Here is a 16950-nt window from a genome sequence, read left to right on the forward strand (position 1 = left end):
AAACCAGGTGATGTCATCGCATGTGTGGATGGTGGAACTGAAGGGTTGGATAAGGTATAATGAGCAGGGCTAGAGGGTCTACAGTGAAATTAGCCAATAAACACTAACCAGAACAGCAATGGACAAGGCATGTTGACATTAAGGAGAGGCATGCTTAGCCAAGTGATCATAAGGATCCAGTGAGTAGTGAGGTTGGTTGGGGTCACGGCGATTCAGACAGCTAGCCGAGCCATGGGTAGCAAGCTAGCAGAAGATGGAGGTCTGTTTTTAGCCACCGCGTGCGTTTCCGTCGGTAGATTAGTGGGGCTCTGTGTTAGAGGGGACCAATCCAATTGTCAAAATAGTTATAGTTATAGTGGCCCAAGAAGATTGTTCGATAGACCTGTTCAGATAGCAGCCGATATGCTCAAGACAGCTAACAATTAGCGGGCCGCAGTTAGCAGATTGGCGTTCAGGTTACGTCGCGATGGAGGGGCCAGTTGAATAGCTCCCTCGGGCAGATAACGTTGGTATTCCAGTCGTGAAGGCCCGATGGGGCTCCTCATCGGCAGTAAAACGGGTCCGGATAGGTGATTGTAGCCCAGGAGTGGCTGATGGAACTGTTCAGCTGGCTAGCTCCGGGATAATTGGTGTTTGCTCCCGGAATCGACGTTAGCCAATAGTCACTCGGATAGCAGCTAGTTAGCTGCAAGATCCAGGTGTAAATGTCCAGAGCTTGCGGTAGAAATCCGGGGATATGGAGAGAAAATAGGTCCGGTATGCTCTGGTCTGAGTTGCGTTGAACAAAACTGGCGATAGTTTCCCGAGCTAAAGGATAGCTGATGACCGCTAGCCATGGTTAGCTGAATACTGAATACTAACATTAGCTAGTGAGCTGGCTAACTTCTGGCTAGCTTCTGTTGTGGATTTCGGATGCGAGGTGAATAATACTTTTGAAAAAAAACAGATCCGCACCACGTTTGGTGAGGCGGGTTGCAGGAGAGTGTTTTGAAGTTGAGTTTTGAGGGGGAAAAAAGATAAAAGATATGCGAAGAAAAAGATAAAAAGATATAAAATATATATACACGGGACAAGACGAGGACAAAGGACGTCTGACTGCTACGCCATCTTGGAAAGGAATGTGACGAGGAACATGTTTTCACTTTCTCCTCAATGCTTATCCCCTATCCAGGCCACAATATACCAGTTACATGCATCAACATAGATGCCAAAAAAGACAATACATACCTTCACATTGATATCAATGCATTCCGCTGTGAGAAAGGAACATAGAACAATTACATTTCCACTTATCAATAAAGTTAGCAATTATCTGTGTCAAAACACAATGTTCTTCTTGCTTGTTGCACCAATCAACTCAATTAAACCACAGGTTAACACCTCTACTGTGTCTGGAGCAAAAATAAAACAACAGAGAAATGATGGAGGGAAAAAGAGAGAGAAAATGAGGGATGGAGAGAGAGAGAGAGTGGGTAATGAGAGAGGTACAACAACCACAAAAAAGTACCTAGAGAAAGAGAGAGAGAGAGATAGAGAGGAGAAGAGCAGGTAGTATCTAACAACCACAACAAATTGTCTAGAGAAAAAGAGAGAGATAGAGAGAGGAGAAGAGCAGGTAAGTTGACAGTGAAGTTTAGGGAGACTGTGTGTATCTGCTATTGTAGACAGAGGGAGAGACAGTGACAGTGAAGTTTAGTGAGACTGTGTGTATCTGCTATTGTAGACAGAGGGAGAGACAGTGACAGTGAAGTTTAGGGAGACTGTGTGTATCTGTTATTGTAGACAGAGGGAGAGAGAGTGACAGTGAAGTTTAGTGAGACTGCTGTGTATATGTTAGACAACTAGTGAGAGGGAGACTGAGATAGAGAGGGAATAAGAGAGAGGCAGAAGGAGGGAGCAACAGCAAGAAGTAGAGAAAGGTTGCCTGTGTCAGTCTACAGTGCTATCTGCCGTGTTAGTCTCACGAGGCTGTCGTCTAGAACAGCAGAAGACCCTGTGTGGTTAGTTATGCTACTAACCAGAGTAACTGGACCACCGGCTCAAGGGTGCTGTACTGTTGCCGTAGTATCTGGTAACAGATTGTAATGATGACTTGACCGCTGGCACCGTAACCGTACTGTCTGCTGTTACCATAGTAATAGAGTAACTGGACCACCAGCTTGGCACTGATTGTAACAACATTACAGTTTTTTCCAATTGCTAACACACTAAAATGACATGCACAGCACAATTATTTAAACTGACACACAGAGAGCAAAACCTCTTCTCAAGTCTCCAAAAGTCTAAACACATTTTCTGTTTACACACATTTTGCAATTCAAAATGGCACTTTTTAAATGCACTGCACACGGTTCTCTGCATAAGACACAACAATCTGACATAAAGTCACATGTTTGCCATTTCAAAACACTGCCATTCAAAATGACACTACATGAGCTAATTGGCCAATACATGTGCCACCTGGCCAAACACCTCAATGGTTAATTGTTACCACTTCAATCAGGAAGTAAGCACTATGAAAAGACCACAGGTGAGCACCTTTTGTTTTACAACAACAATGGAAGCCGTTGCAGAGTGAGGAAGAGGAAGAGGAAGAGGGAGGGTGAGAATGAGAGGGGGGGAGGAAGAGTGAGAGGTAGGGGTAGAGCTGGTAGAGGAGTTCATGTGTGTGTGTGTGTGTGTGTGTGTGTGTGTGTGTGTGTGTGTGTGTGTGTGTGTGTGTGTGTGTGTGTGTGTGTGTGTTAGTCCCCTATAATAAGTTAAGTGTTCCTGTCTCTTTAGTAATAGTGAGTTGAGTGAAGAATCTATGCAGTCTATTTACAGAGAAAGAGCTTATGAGGGATTGGCCTGGTATTTATAGAGAACAGATCATCTCTCTCTCTCTCTCTCTCTCTCTCTCTCTCTCTCTCTCTCTCTCTCTCTCTCTCTCTCTCTCTCTCTCTCTCTCTTTCTCAGTCTCTCTCTCTCTCTTTCTCAGTCTCTCTTTCTCTCTCCCCCCCGTCTCTCTCTCTCCCCCCGTCTCTCTCTCTCTCCCCGTCTCTCTCTCTCTCAATTCAATTCAATTCGCTTTATTGGCATGACGTAACAATGTGCATATTGCCAAAGCTTATTTTGGATATTTACAATATAAAAATAAATAAAAATGAGAATCAAAATGTTCAACGGGACAACAGTAACAACAATAACCAAGGGTCAAAATAACCATACATTGAACAATAACAATAAGCATATAGTAGAGTACATGTGCAGGTTGATTGGTCTGTCAGACACTGTCTCTCAACTTATGGCAGGCAGCAATGTAGTGCGCTGCCAACCCACAGCTCTCTGCGTCCTCCCCCAACAGGACGGGTAGCCTATCCTCATCAGAGAGGTCTTTGAAACCTTGAATAAGGGTTTCAAATTTGGGAAAATTACACTCTCTAATTGTTTTATATTTTTGACATTTTGTCAGGAAATGCAGCTCCGTCTCAGGTTCTGCTGTTGTGCAGTGGTTGCACAGCCTTTCCTCTACAGGGAGCCAGGTTTTCCTGTGTCTACCCTTCTCAATGGCAAGGCTGTGCTCACTGAACCTGTACTTTGTCAAGGTTTTTCTAAGGTTTTGATCAGTAACCATGGTCAAATATTTAGCCACAGTGTACTGTCGATTTAGGGCCAGATAGCACTGCATTTTGCTTTGTGTTTGTGCTTGTGTTTCCCAATAAGCAATGTAGTTTTGTTTTGACTGTGTTGTAATTTGGTTTATTCTGATTGATTGGATGTTCTGGTCCTGAGGCTTCCGTGTGTTAGTAGAACAGGTTTGTGAACTCAGCCCCAGGACCAGCTGGATGAGGGGACTCCTTTCTTTGCTCAGCTCTTGGCATTGCAGGGCTTGGTAATGATATGAGAGGGGGTCACTGTATTTTAGATGTTTCCAAAACTTAATTGCTATTTTTTGAGTTTTTATTATTAGTGGATATTGGCCTAATTCTGCCCTGCATGCATTGTTTGTAGTTTTCCTCTGGACATGTAGGAGAATCTTACAGAACTCTGCATGCAGGGTTTCAATGGGGTGTTTGTCCCATTTGATGAAATCTTGTTTTGCAAGTGGACCCCACACCTCGCTGCCATAAAGTGCAATTGATTCAATGACATATTCAATTAGTTTTAGCCACATTTTAATAGGAATTTCAATTTGAATTAGCTTTTTAATGACGTAGAATGCCCTACGTGCTTTCTCTCTCAGTTCATTCAATGCCTCATTAAGGTGTCCAGTTGAGCTTATTTTTTAACCTAAGTAATTGTAGTGTGTACAGTACTATATATATTTTGTACCAATTGAGAACTTTGGTCTAATTCCCTGAGATCTGGATCTTCTCTGAAAAAATCTTTATTTTAGTATTTTTGGGGGTTTTTGGGGCCCAGGTCTGGCAGTACTGCTCTAACAGGTCCAGGCTCTACTGTAGGCCATGTGCTGTGGGTGACAGCAGGCATGAGTCATCTGCGAACAGTAGGCATTTAACTTCTGAATTGTGGAGACTAACACCAGGGGCTGAGGATTTTTCTAGAATAGTGGCCAATTCGTTAATGTAAATATTGAAGAGTGCAGGGCTCAGATTGCAACCCTGGTTAAAAAAATATGTTATTTTCTTACCAATTTTAATGCTGCACATATTGCCAATATACTGTACATTGATTTAATTATGTAATATGTTTTACCCCCTACACCACTTTCAATAACTTTGTAGAACAGTCCTGTATGCCAAATAGAATCAAATGCTTTTTGGAAGTCGATAAAGCAAGCGTATATTTTGGTATTATTTTGGTGGACATGTTTATCTATCAGGGTGTGTAGGGTGTAAATATGATCAGTTGTGCGATGTTTTGGTATAAATCCAAATTGGCTTTTACTCAAGACATTGTGTTTATTAAGGAAGTTTAGAACTCTTACATTGATAATACTACAGAAAACCGTCCCCAGGTTACTGTTCACACAAATGCCTCTGTAATTGTTAGGGTCAAATTTGTCTCCGTTCTTAAAGATTGGGGTTATGAGTAATTGATTCCAGATGTCAGTGAAATAACCTACACTCAGGATCAAATTAAACAGTTTTAATATAGCCAATTGAAATTTTGCACTAGTGAGTTTGAGCATCTCATTTAGGATGCCATCAGGTCCACATGCCTTTTTAAATTTGAGAGCCTGAAGTTTCTTATAGAGCTCCTGGTCAGTAATTGGGGAGTCCAGTGGATTTTGATTGTCCTTTATAGCTTTTCTAATCCATTCAACTTCTCATGAATTTGGCGTTGTTCTGTGTTTGTGTCCATTTGAACGGTGTTGTAGAATGTTTTAAAATGGGTTGTCCATATGTCACCATTTTGTATCGCTAATTCCTCTTGTTTAGATTTTTTAAAGTTTTTTTTGCCAGAAGTTGTTTGTGTTTATGGACTCCTCAATTAGTGTCAGCTGCTTGCTGTTGTACTGTGCTTTTTTGGTTCTGAGTGTACGTTTATAGAGTTTTAAAGTCTCACAGTAATGAAGGCGTAATTCACCATTATTTGGGTCTCTGTGCTTTTGGTTGGGTAGTGTTCTAATCTTTTTCCTTATAATTTTACAATCTGCATCAAACCAGTTGTCATCTGTGATCTTTTTTGTTTTGTTTTTTATCAATTTAAATCGTGCTTCTTTTGCCGGTTGCCTGAATATATAGTTGATGTTTTGTACTGATAGATTGATGCCTTCTTTACTGTGAGTGAATGTGGTATCCAGAAAGTTATCTAAGAGTGTTTGGATATTTTGGTTACAGGTTGCTTTCTGGTATTCTTCTGTGCTGTTTTGGGCCCATCTGTATGAATTTCTGATGTTGTACAGCTTACTGGGCTGTGAATGTGTGGTTGTTTCCATGTCTGTTCTTTTGAGGAACAACGTAATTTGGCTGTGATCAGACAGAGGTGTTAGTGGCTTGACAGTGAATGAGCTGAGAGAGAAAGGGTCAATGTCTGTGATCATATAGTCTACTGTACTGTGGCCAAGAGGTGAGCAGTAGGTGAATCTCCCCAAAGAGTCCCCCCGTAACCTACCATTGACAAAGTACAGACCCAGGCTTCTACAGAGCTGCAAAAGATCCAATCCGTTTTTGTTGACGGTGCTGTCACTGTTGTTTCTATGGGGGAGATTAAGACAGTTAGAAACAGTATGGCCTGTAATAAAGCTGTCCCCTCGTGTGGTCGTTAGATCAGGTGGTGTTCCTGTGCGCGCATTTGTGTCCCCACAGATGAGCACATTTCCCTGGGCCTGGAAATGGCACGTCTCTTCCTCAAGGGTGGGGAAGATCTCCTCTGAGTAATATGGGAATTCTAAGGGGGGGATATATATTGCGCAAAGGAACACATCTTTTTCTGTCAGTACAAGTTATTTTTTTAGTTTTAACCAAATGTGATATTTGCCCATTTTGAGGGGATCAATTAGATGTTGTAGTTTGGATTTGTACCAAATGATCAGTCCTCCAGAGTCTCTGCCTCTATTGACAGAGCTGTGTTTTTGTGACGGCACAATTACCTCTCTGTAGCCTGTGGGGCAGTGAGTGACAATGTCAGCCTTACACCATGTCTCCTGCAGAATGATGATGTCAACATCTTTAAGATGTTTGTTGAACTCCAGTGCTAAACTCTTCAGTCCAAAGGTTGATGAGTTTAGGCCCTGAATGTTCCACATGCTAACTGATAGTGATTTCATGTTCCAAAAGAAAGAATAGCAGTCAGAAATACAGTAACTACTAACTAATAACTTGTTAAGAGTGAGATAAACAGGATAACAGGTAAATAAAATTCTGTTATATATATAAATATTCCTATTCATTGAACAAGTAAATTCTAGTACAATAGGTGTGTGTGTACGTGTGTGTGTGTGTGTGTGTGTGTGTGTGTGTGTGTGTGTGTGTGTGTGTGTGTGTGTGTGTGTGTGTGTGTGTGTGTGTGTGTGTGTGTGTGTGTGTGTGTGTGTGTGTGTGTGTGTGTGTGTGTGTGTGTGTGTGTGTGTGTGTGTGTGTGTGTGTGTGTGTGTGTGTGTCTCTCTCTATCTCCCCCGTCTCTGTCTCTCTTTCTCTCTCTCTCTCTCCCCGTCTCTAGCTCTCTCCCCCGTCTCTCTCTCTCCCCCCGTCTCTCTCTCTCTGTCTCTCTTTGAATTTCCCTTTCCCCTTTCTCTCTTTTTTCACGGTGCTGATGATAGCAATGGTCAAACTAGGACATATTTAATTTCTGTGTCACACAGAGAAGTTTAGTACACATAATGATTGTTGTGTGTGTTTGTGATGGAATGAGGTAGACAGAGAGAGGACCGTTTTAAAGGTGTATTGTAGGAGTGATGACCGTTTTATTGTTGCTGTTGATTGTTTTAGGAAGCAGGAGAGAGAGCTGCTGACCATCTCTAATGTTCCCCTGGCAGACTGCCCCCCCTCTCCTCCGCGCACCGCACCCCCCACCATGAAGGTAACCCACACTCATGCACACACACATAGAAACATGCACGCACACATAGAAACATGCACGCACACACGCACGCACACATACACACACACACATAGAAGCACGCACGCGCACGCACACACACACACACACACACACACACACACACACACACACACACACACACACACACACACACACACACACACACACACACACACACACACACACACACACACACACACACACACACACACACACACACAACCATAGAAACACCCATGCACACATACACACACCCACACAGGCATAGAGAATGGAGAAGGAGAGAGAACCAGTTTCTAATGGACAGTGACTGACCATCCCCAGCAGGTAGTATGACGTTTTGAATGTGTACACTTATGTAAATGTATATCCGTTAGCGGCATTGCGTTCTCAACCATTGATTTCTTGTGCCACAGCATGCTGTAGGTGATGATTGTGTGTGAGAGAGTGCCTGTAAATGTGTGTTGGGTTCTGTGTGTGTGAAATCAACACTCCTAGGTATAAGCGTTCATAGAGACAAACGTTACTGCAGTACAGATCCTACTATGTCTGCAGTATGTGTAATGTAGGAGTTGGCTGTTGTTCAGCTGAACATTTCAACAATATACAGATTGCACGCAGCTGAGTAGGGATATGAATACTGTTCTGAAGCACAACGCAAGCGGAGTGGGTGGATACAGCCATTAACTGTGGTACATTGCCCATATTCCACAAACTCTCGAGGTGCCTTATTGCTATTATAAACTGGTTACCAACGTAATTTGTTTTTGGTAACCAGTTTATAATAGCAATAAGGCACCTCAGGGGTTTGTGATATATGGCCAATATACCACGGGCTGTGTCCAGGCACTCCGCGTTGCATCGTGCTTAAGAACAGCCGTTAGCCATATACCACAGCTCCTCATTCCTGATTGCTTAAATATACCACGGCTTTCAGCCAATCAGCATTCAGGGCTCAAACCACACAGTTTATAATAGCTGTTAGAGTACAGTCTACAGTCAGGGTCTATTTCAGTGAAATGCTGGGTCATCCGAGTCCGGCCTGGGAGGGAGTGATGTGTCTCTGCTGCGTCTGCAGCCAGAGATACTGGGTATAATGATGAGATGCTTGTGTCTCCACCCTAACAATTGGATTCGTTGACCACCGAGTGGAACAGCGGGCTGTCAAGCTCCCGCCTATTCCTCTCTTTGGATTGGTGGATACATCTCGTTATTTTAATACATTTTAGAATATTCTATGAGAGGTATTGACATATTAAATGGAGAATGAGATGCTATGCTAGCCTCATGAATATGCATAGGTTCATCTCGAATTTCAACAGGTACAACTCTGATATAAAGTGTTTTTTCTCAAAGTTGCCGGGATGTCACTTGCATCACATTTATATCAGAACACTCGAACAACCTAAGCATTACCAAACTTCTACTCGATCAAATAAGCCTCATGTATAACAATAACAATACATTTTTATCTTGACTAAATTCAACACTCTCTCATTGACCCCCATACAAAAACTCCTCACTTGGCAGTATGCCAAGTTATTTTCACTTGGACAGATTTTGGACTGAGTAAAACTTCTCGCTCTGCCTCTTCCTCTCCGCTGCAGTTCAGTCAGGACCAGGAAGTGATGTGAGAAGAAGCGATGTCAGAGAAATGGCCCAAAAAATGACTTTAAAAAGAGTGAGAAAGAATCTCACCTCTCTCTCTCTCTCTCTCTCCCCAGTCTGCCCATTTCTTCGACATGATGGAGAAGATGGAGGTAAGCATGGAACTCCTGCCGTCTGTGTCTGTCTGATTAATAACCCAGAATCCTCCAGGTGACAACAGAACTGATAATAATGTCATAGGTCAAAGGTTACCATGAGGTCATCAGGGGGTTCATGACTTTTGACACTTCCCAGAATGCAATGTCAGTCATTATATATAGCAACAAGGTTTCAGAACCACTCACTCTACACGCTTACTACTATGCTTTTAATATTCTCTTATTTGTGCTTTCTAACGCCTACAACCCTTATTCTCATCAATCACAACTCCAAACATCTCACCCTCATAAATATCCAACATCCTTTCCCGAAACCTCTATCCCTTACATCCTAACCCCTTGCCTCCACATCACGCCATACCGATCTACCCAACCCCCCAACCCTCTGCCCCTGACCTCTAACATCTACCCCATACATTGCACGTATAACCCCTAACTCCCCTAAGCAGGTACCAGAGGTAGCAGAAAAAACAGTGGCTGGTCCTCAGAGACTGAAGGTGTGGACAGCCTGTCTGTCTGTCTGTCTGTCTGTCTGTCTGTCTGTCTGTCTGTCTGTCTGTCTGTCTGTCTGTCTGTCTGTCTGTCTGTCTGTCTGTCTGTCTGTCTGTCTGTCTGTCTGTCTGTCTGTCTGTCTGTCTGTCCTCATATCCATCCGTTCACTGAATATACTGTATATAGTGGAAATTGACTATGAATGACTTTCATACCTCTTTATTTACAAACTCATATTCTCTGTTGTCATTCATTCATTTCGGCGGTCCTTATCCCATTCACCAATGATTTGAAAAGTCAAGTAAAGTTTTTTGGAGCTTTTAGTTCAGACAGTAATGCATGTGAGTTTGCTTGTCTTTGTGGTGTAAAACATAAAGCACAAATTTATTCATACTACATTGTTACAAGAGAAAGACAAAAACACCTCATGGTCATATTTATTTTGTGTCGAGCTCATCTTGTCCTTTGTGTTAGCTGCTTTTCAAATCTTTGTACAGACTACTGTGTGTGTGTGTTCTATGTACAGCCGAACCTGATTCCACTCTCTCTTACAGGATGACTACATCCCATACCCCAGGATAGAGGAGGTACGTCAGCAAACTGATAACATGCAGACATACTGACACACTGACACACACACACTGATACACACACACACACACACACACACACACACACACACACACACACACACACACACACACACACACACACACACACACACACACACACACACACACACACACACACACACAGAGGATGGTTCTTACTCTTTTATTTGTCCCTCCCCAGGTGCTGGAGAGGGGTGGTCCGTACCCCCAGGTGATCCTGCCAGAGTTTGGGGGATACTGGATCGAGGACCCTGACGCCCTCGTCCCCACACCCCCTTCTCGGTACCCCAACCTGTGTGACAGGGGGGACGATGGAGGGGGAGGAGAAGGGGAAGAGGGGGACGCTGCCCTAGTGGGTTATGGGTACCGGCTGGAGAGTAACGACGCAGCACGCGCCTACAGGAAGCACTTCCTGGGCAAGGTCAGTGCCATGGGAACACCACTTTTTTCTCTGACATGTAACATGTCAATCATTTAAATACTGTGCTGCCTAATGTGCCTCTCGAAATGCACCATATTCACAATATGCATTCAGAGTGTATTCACACCACTTGACTATTTCAATATTTTGTTGTGTTACAAAGTGGGATTCAATAATTGTCATTTTTTGTCAATGATCGGCACAACATACTCTGTAATGTTGGCGGCAGGTAGCCTAGTGGTTAGAGCATTGGGACAGTAACCAAAAGGTTGCTGGATCAAATCCCCAATCTAACGAGGTAAAAATCTCTCATTTTGCCCCTGAACTGTTCCCCAGTAGGCCGTCATTGTAAATAAGAATTTGTTCTTAACTGACTTGCCTAGGTAAAAAAAGGTTACACATGTTAAAGTGGAATAGAAATTCTAACATTTGTAAAAAAATATATATATATATACAGTATATATATATGTAGATGTAGATGTATTTTGATTAGATATTTATTCAACGCCCTGAGTCAAAAGAATGACCTTTGGCTGCGATAACAGCTGTGAGTTTTTCTGGTTAAGTCTCGAAGAGCTTTCCACACATGGATTGTGCAACATTTGGCCTTTATTCTTTTAAACATTCTGCATGCTCTGTCAAATTGATTGTTGTCAAATTATTTTCAAAATTCTTCGAGCTCTGTCAAAATGGTTGTTGATAGTTGCTAGACAACCATTTTCAAGTCTTGCCATAGATTTTCAAGCAAATTCAACTCACTTTCTTCTTGGTAAGCAAATCCAGTGTAGATTTTCCCTTGTGTTTTAGGTTACTGTCCTCCTGAAAGGTAAATTCATCTCCCAGTGTCTGGTGGAAAGCAGACTGAACCAGGTTTTCCTCTAGGGTTTTGACTGTGCTTAGCTCAATTCCATTTTTTTTATCCTGAAAAAATCCTCAGTCCTTAACGATTACAAGCATACCCATAACATCATGCAGCCACCACTATGCTGAAAGTATGGAGAGTGGTACTCAAATGTGTTGTACTAGATTTGCCCCAAGCACAACACTTTGTATTCAGGACAAAAAGTGCATTGCTTTGCCACATTTTTGGGGAGTATTACTTTAGTGCCTTGCTGCAAACAGGATGCATGTTTTTATAAATTTTTATTTTGTACAAGCTTCCTTCTTTTCAGTCTGTCAATTAGGTTATCATTGTGGAGTAACTACAATGGTGTTGATCCAACCTCAGTTTTCTCCTATCACCGCCATTAAACTCTGTAACTGTTTTAAAGTCCCCATTGGCCTCATGGTGAAATCCCTGAGCAGTTTCCTTCCTTTCTGACAACTGAGTTAGGAAGGACGCCTGTATCTTTGGAGTGACTAGATGTACTGATACACCATCCAAAGTGTAATTAATAACTACACCATGCTTAAAGGGATATTCAATGTCTGCATTTTCTTATTTTTATCCATCTACCAATAGGTGCCCTTTTTTGTGAGGCATTGGAAAACCTCCCTGGTCTTTGTGGTTGAAGCTGTGTTTGATATTCACTGCTTGACTGAAAGACCTTACAAATAATTGTATGTGTGGGGGTACAGAGATGAGACAGTCATTTAGAAGCATGTTATTAAACACTATTATGGCACACGGAGTGAGTCCATGCAACTTATTATGTGACTTGTTAAGCACATTTTTACTCCTGAATGTATGTAGGCTTGCCATAACAAAAGGGGTTGAATACTTATTGACTCAAGACAATTATGAAAAACATAATTCCACATCGGTGTTATAGGGTACTGTGTGTAGGCCAGTGACATTTTTTTTTAAACGTAATACATTTTAAAAAGTCTAGGGGTGTGAATAGTCTCTGAAGGCACTGATGTGCACTACTTTTGACCAGAGCCCTATGGGTCTTATACTTTCTGTTAATGCATCACATTCTAACCGTTCTCTCTGACTCTGTAGAGTATAAACACTTACACTGTCCTATTCTTTCAGTGTTATGTACTGTTCATGTTGTCCTATATTTTTTTCGTGCTTGTCTGTCTGTCTCCTATAACTGTTGTCCTATTCCCTCTTTATGTGATAGGACCACTTGAATTTTTACTGCATGGCCAGTAGTCATGGCAACCTCATTCTGTCTGTGAAACACGAGGAAGTGAAGGGTCAGGAGTATCTACATGTCATCCTCAGGTAAGAACACAACACTCCTTAACACAACTGATCATTACACACCGTTTGTGACAGCTCACACTTAACATGAGTAAGAAAAACATGCACAATTTCAAATCAAGTTGTATTTGTCACATGCACTGAATACAGTGAAATGCTTACTTACAAGCCCTAACCAACAATGCCGTTTTAAGAAAAATAAGAGTTAAGAAAAATATTTACTAAATTAAACTAAAGTAAAAAAAATTATGTACAGGGGGTACCGGTACCGAGTAAATGTACAGGTTAGTCGAGGTAATTGAGGTAATATGTACATGTAGGCAGGGGTAAAGTGACTACGCATAGATAATAAACAACGAGTAGCAGCAGCGTAAAAAAAGTCTGGGTAAGCATTTTATTAGCTGTTCAGCAGTCTTATGGCTTGGGCTAGAAGCTGTTAAGCCGTTTCTCTCCAGTACCGCTTGCCATGCGAGAGAACAGTCTATTACTAAGGTGGCTGGAGTCTTTGGCAATTTTTAGGGCCTTCCTCTGACACCGCCGGTATAGAGGTCCTGGATGGCAGGGAGCTTGGCTCCAGTGATGTACTGGGCCGTACGCACTACCCTCTGTAGCGCCTTGCGGTCGGAGGCTGAGCAGTTGCCATACAATGCATCTCTCTTTCTCTTTATTTCTCTCTCTCGCTCTCGCTCTCTCTCTCGCTCTCTCTCTCGCTCTCTCTCTCTCTGTCAGGTCTAGGATGAAAACAATGTATGATAGGATCTCTCTAGCAGAACTTCCTGAGCTGCCTAGTGTCCCTCAACTAGCCAAGGTAACCAAACCACTACATAGTTTCTACAGAAACCACAGGGGACCACCATATTGCCGGAGGAATTGGCAAACTATGAATATTGTTTAATTATCTTGGTTCATTGAGATAAGATCTAGCTATGTACGGTGTACATATCTTCCTAACTAAATGTTGTGTGTTTCGGTGTGTTCATAACTTGTGTGTTCAGCTGCTGTGTGAGGATGCTGTTGGTCTCAGATTCAGTCCAGTTCTGTATCCCAAGGTGAGCTCAACTTCAGATACACATAAATACACGCAGTATATCACACCATGACCAACAACACTGCTCTAAGTGATTACTCTGCGTATTTACCAGGCCTCTCAGCTTATAGTGAGCTATGATGAACATGAGGTGAACACCACCTTCAAGTTTGGGGTCATCTACCAGAGGTTTGGACAGGTGAGTTTTGCTCTGTGTGTGTGCTGGAGTTTAGCTATGCTGTTTAGGTTTTAATAACAGCCCAAAAAATAAATCTAACACTATTCTCTTTTTCTCAATGTCTGTCAGGTTTCGGAGGAGGAGTTGTTTAGAAACAGTGAGGAGACACCAGCCTTCACTGAGTTCCTCAGTTTACTGGGAGAGACTGTAGACCTACAGGACTTTAAAGGGTAGGAGGGGGGGTAAAGAGAGATAGAGACAGACAGAGAGAGAGAGGGAGTGGGCGGGGTAAAGAGAGAGAAGGCAGAGAGAGAGAGAGGGGGGGGGGGGGGGAAGGGAGGGAGAGAAGCCATCACCTATAGAGAGATGAACCTGAAGAAGAGTCCCTAAGCAAGCTGGTCCTGGGGCTCTGTTCACAAACACAAACAGACCTCACAGAGACCCAGGACAGCAACACAATTAGACCCAACCAAGTCATAAGAAAACAAACAGATAATTACTTGACACATTGGAAAGAATTAACAAACAAAATAAAGGGAACCTAGAATGCTTTTTGGCCCTAAACAGTGAGTACACAGTGGCATAATACCTGACCACTGTGTCTGACCCAAAGTTAAGGAAAACTTTGATTACGTACAGACTCAGTGAGCACAGCCTTGCTATTGAGAAAGGCCATCGTAGGCAGACCTGGCTCTCAAGAGAAGACAGGCTATGTGCACACTGCCCACAAAATGAGGTGGAAACTGAGCTGCACTTCCTAACCTCCTGCCAAATGTATAACCATATTAGAGACACATATTTCCCTCAGATTACACAGATCCACAAATAACTTGAAAACAAACCCAATTTTGATAAACTCCCATATCTACTGGGTGAAATACCAAAGTGTGCCATCACAGCAGCAAGATGTGTGACCTATTGCCACAAGAAAAAGGCAACCAGTGAAGAACAAACACCATTGTAAATATAACCCATATTTGTTTATTTATTTTCCCTTTTGTACTTTAATTATTTACACAGCATTACAAATCAAATGAAAGTGTATTTGTCACGTGCGCCGAATACAACAGGTATTTCACCTTACAGTGAAATGCTTACTTACCAACAGTGCAATTTTTAAATACAACACTGTATATAGACATAATATGACATTTTTAATGTCTTTATTCTTTTGGAACTTCTCTGAGTGTAATGTTTACTGTTCATTTTTATTGTTTATTTCACTTTTGTTTATTATCTACTTCACTTGCTTTGGTATTGCTAACATATGTTTCCCATTCCAATAAAGCCCTTGAATTGAAATTGAATTGAGAGGGGGGGGGTGAAGAGAGACACAGAGAGAGTGAGTGAGAGAGAGAAAGAGAGAGAGAGACAGAGAGAGACAGGGGGTAAAGACAGCGAGAGAGAGATAATAGGAAGGGGGAGTGGGGGAGAGTGAGTGGTAGAGGGAGGAAGAAAGAGAAAGAGAGAGAGAACGGGAGTTGACGGTGAGTGGTAAAGAAAGGAGAAGTTAGGAACACAGGCTCTAATCCTAACCCCCTGTTCGTTCTCTCCCTGTCCCTGTAGGTTCCGTGGTGGTCTGGATGTGTGTCATGGTCAGACAGGTTCACAGTCGGTCTACACAGACTACAGAGAACAGGAGATCATGTTCCACATCTCTACCAAGCTGCCCTACACAGAGGGAGACATGCAACAGGTACACACACACACACACACACCTAAAATCCTACACGTAACGGCACACACCTTCCTGAAAACGTATGGTTACTTGCATAACCCCGGGTTCTCTGATAATATGACTGAGATGTATCACATGTGGGGGTTCGCTAGGACCGCCTACTCTCTCTGTAGAAAAGGCAGGCCCTTTCAACCTGATAGGCAGCCCTGTCAATCACCCTTAACACCCCATGTTCCTTCAACCAATCAGGGCACTTGGATATGCTGCAGGACTCCACCTCCCCTCACCTCTAGTTAGTGCATGTTTTGCCATGGCAAGAGCAGCAAATAGTTGTGTTAATGATGGACTTTCGCATGTTGTTCATAACTGAAATGTTGTGCATACATTGACATGTCAGTGTAGGAAATTGTGTATATTGTGTTGTGCAATGCCTGTCCTGTGAAGGACTAGGCCTACTTGTCAGGTCTAAGCGTTTGAGTGAAGTTTGTGCATCTGTAACTTTCTCACTCATCATTACTCATGATTTATTCAGAACTATTCGTAATCATGGTAACATCCACATGAATGAAATTAGCATAATAATAAAAAAGTCCCCATCAAAATCTGTCTGTTTAAGATAGCGATATCAGTTCTATTGAATGGGCTGCATCTCAATTTACCGCATCCGCCAATGGTGGCCTTCCACATCTGTGGTGAAAGGTGGCAGACCTAGAGTGGTGTTTGTCAGAACATGAGACATCCCGAAAATCGGTCTTCTCACCAAAACGTCTGTACAGTCCGAACGGTTTGACCTACAGTCTAATATGACCACTCAATGGAAAGATGAGAATCTCGTCTGAAGGTAGCCGGTACCAGTTTTTTTTTTATTATGGGAGTGTACACTAAGCGTACAAAACATTAAGAGCACCTTTCTAATATTGAGTTGCAAGTGCAACGCTATTTGGCTGGCAGCCACACAAGTAAATGAGCTTCCAACGAAAAAGCAAGGTATTTTTTGCAAAAATGATGATTGGCCATCATGTTTCTGTTTATCATAGAAATAACGTGGTCAGCTGCATTTCCTAATGTTTTGCATAAAGTTAATCTTGCATTTTACTGGACAAAAGTAGGCTGGCTACACCAAGAAAAGTACAAGGGAAA

At 42.4% G+C, this 16950-nt stretch overlaps 1 protein-coding gene across 10 annotated transcripts in view; it reads left to right on the forward strand.

Moving 5' to 3' along the window:
- The window catches only part of rap1gap2b (RAP1 GTPase activating protein 2b), a 71104-nt gene that overhangs the window by 40545 nt on the left and 13609 nt on the right, over nt 1-16950 (forward strand). For 2 of the 10 annotated variants that reach the window (XM_071337453.1, XM_071337455.1), the window contains exons 3-13: nt 7374-7464; nt 9210-9245; nt 9698-9748; nt 10298-10330; nt 10536-10775; nt 12845-12948; nt 13657-13735; nt 13923-13976; nt 14070-14153; nt 14262-14362; nt 15699-15828. In XM_071337453.1, the coding sequence (XP_071193554.1) occupies nt 7374-7464; nt 9210-9245; nt 9698-9748; nt 10298-10330; nt 10536-10775; nt 12845-12948; nt 13657-13735; nt 13923-13976; nt 14070-14153; nt 14262-14362; nt 15699-15828 (1003 nt within the window). Of the gene's footprint in view, nt 1-7373; nt 7465-7761; nt 7813-9209; nt 9246-9697; nt 9749-10297; nt 10331-10535; nt 10776-12844; nt 12949-13656; nt 13736-13922; nt 13977-14069; nt 14154-14261; nt 14363-15698; nt 15829-16950 lie in introns of those variants that run through there. The other 8 variants (XM_071337462.1, XM_071337458.1, XM_071337454.1 and 5 more) reach the window with 7 other exon arrangements.

The sequence above is a fragment of the Salvelinus alpinus genome, chromosome 13, assembly GCF_045679555.1.
Source record: "Salvelinus alpinus chromosome 13, SLU_Salpinus.1, whole genome shotgun sequence".
In the NCBI taxonomy this organism is placed as follows: domain Eukaryota; kingdom Metazoa; phylum Chordata; class Actinopteri; order Salmoniformes; family Salmonidae; genus Salvelinus; species Salvelinus alpinus.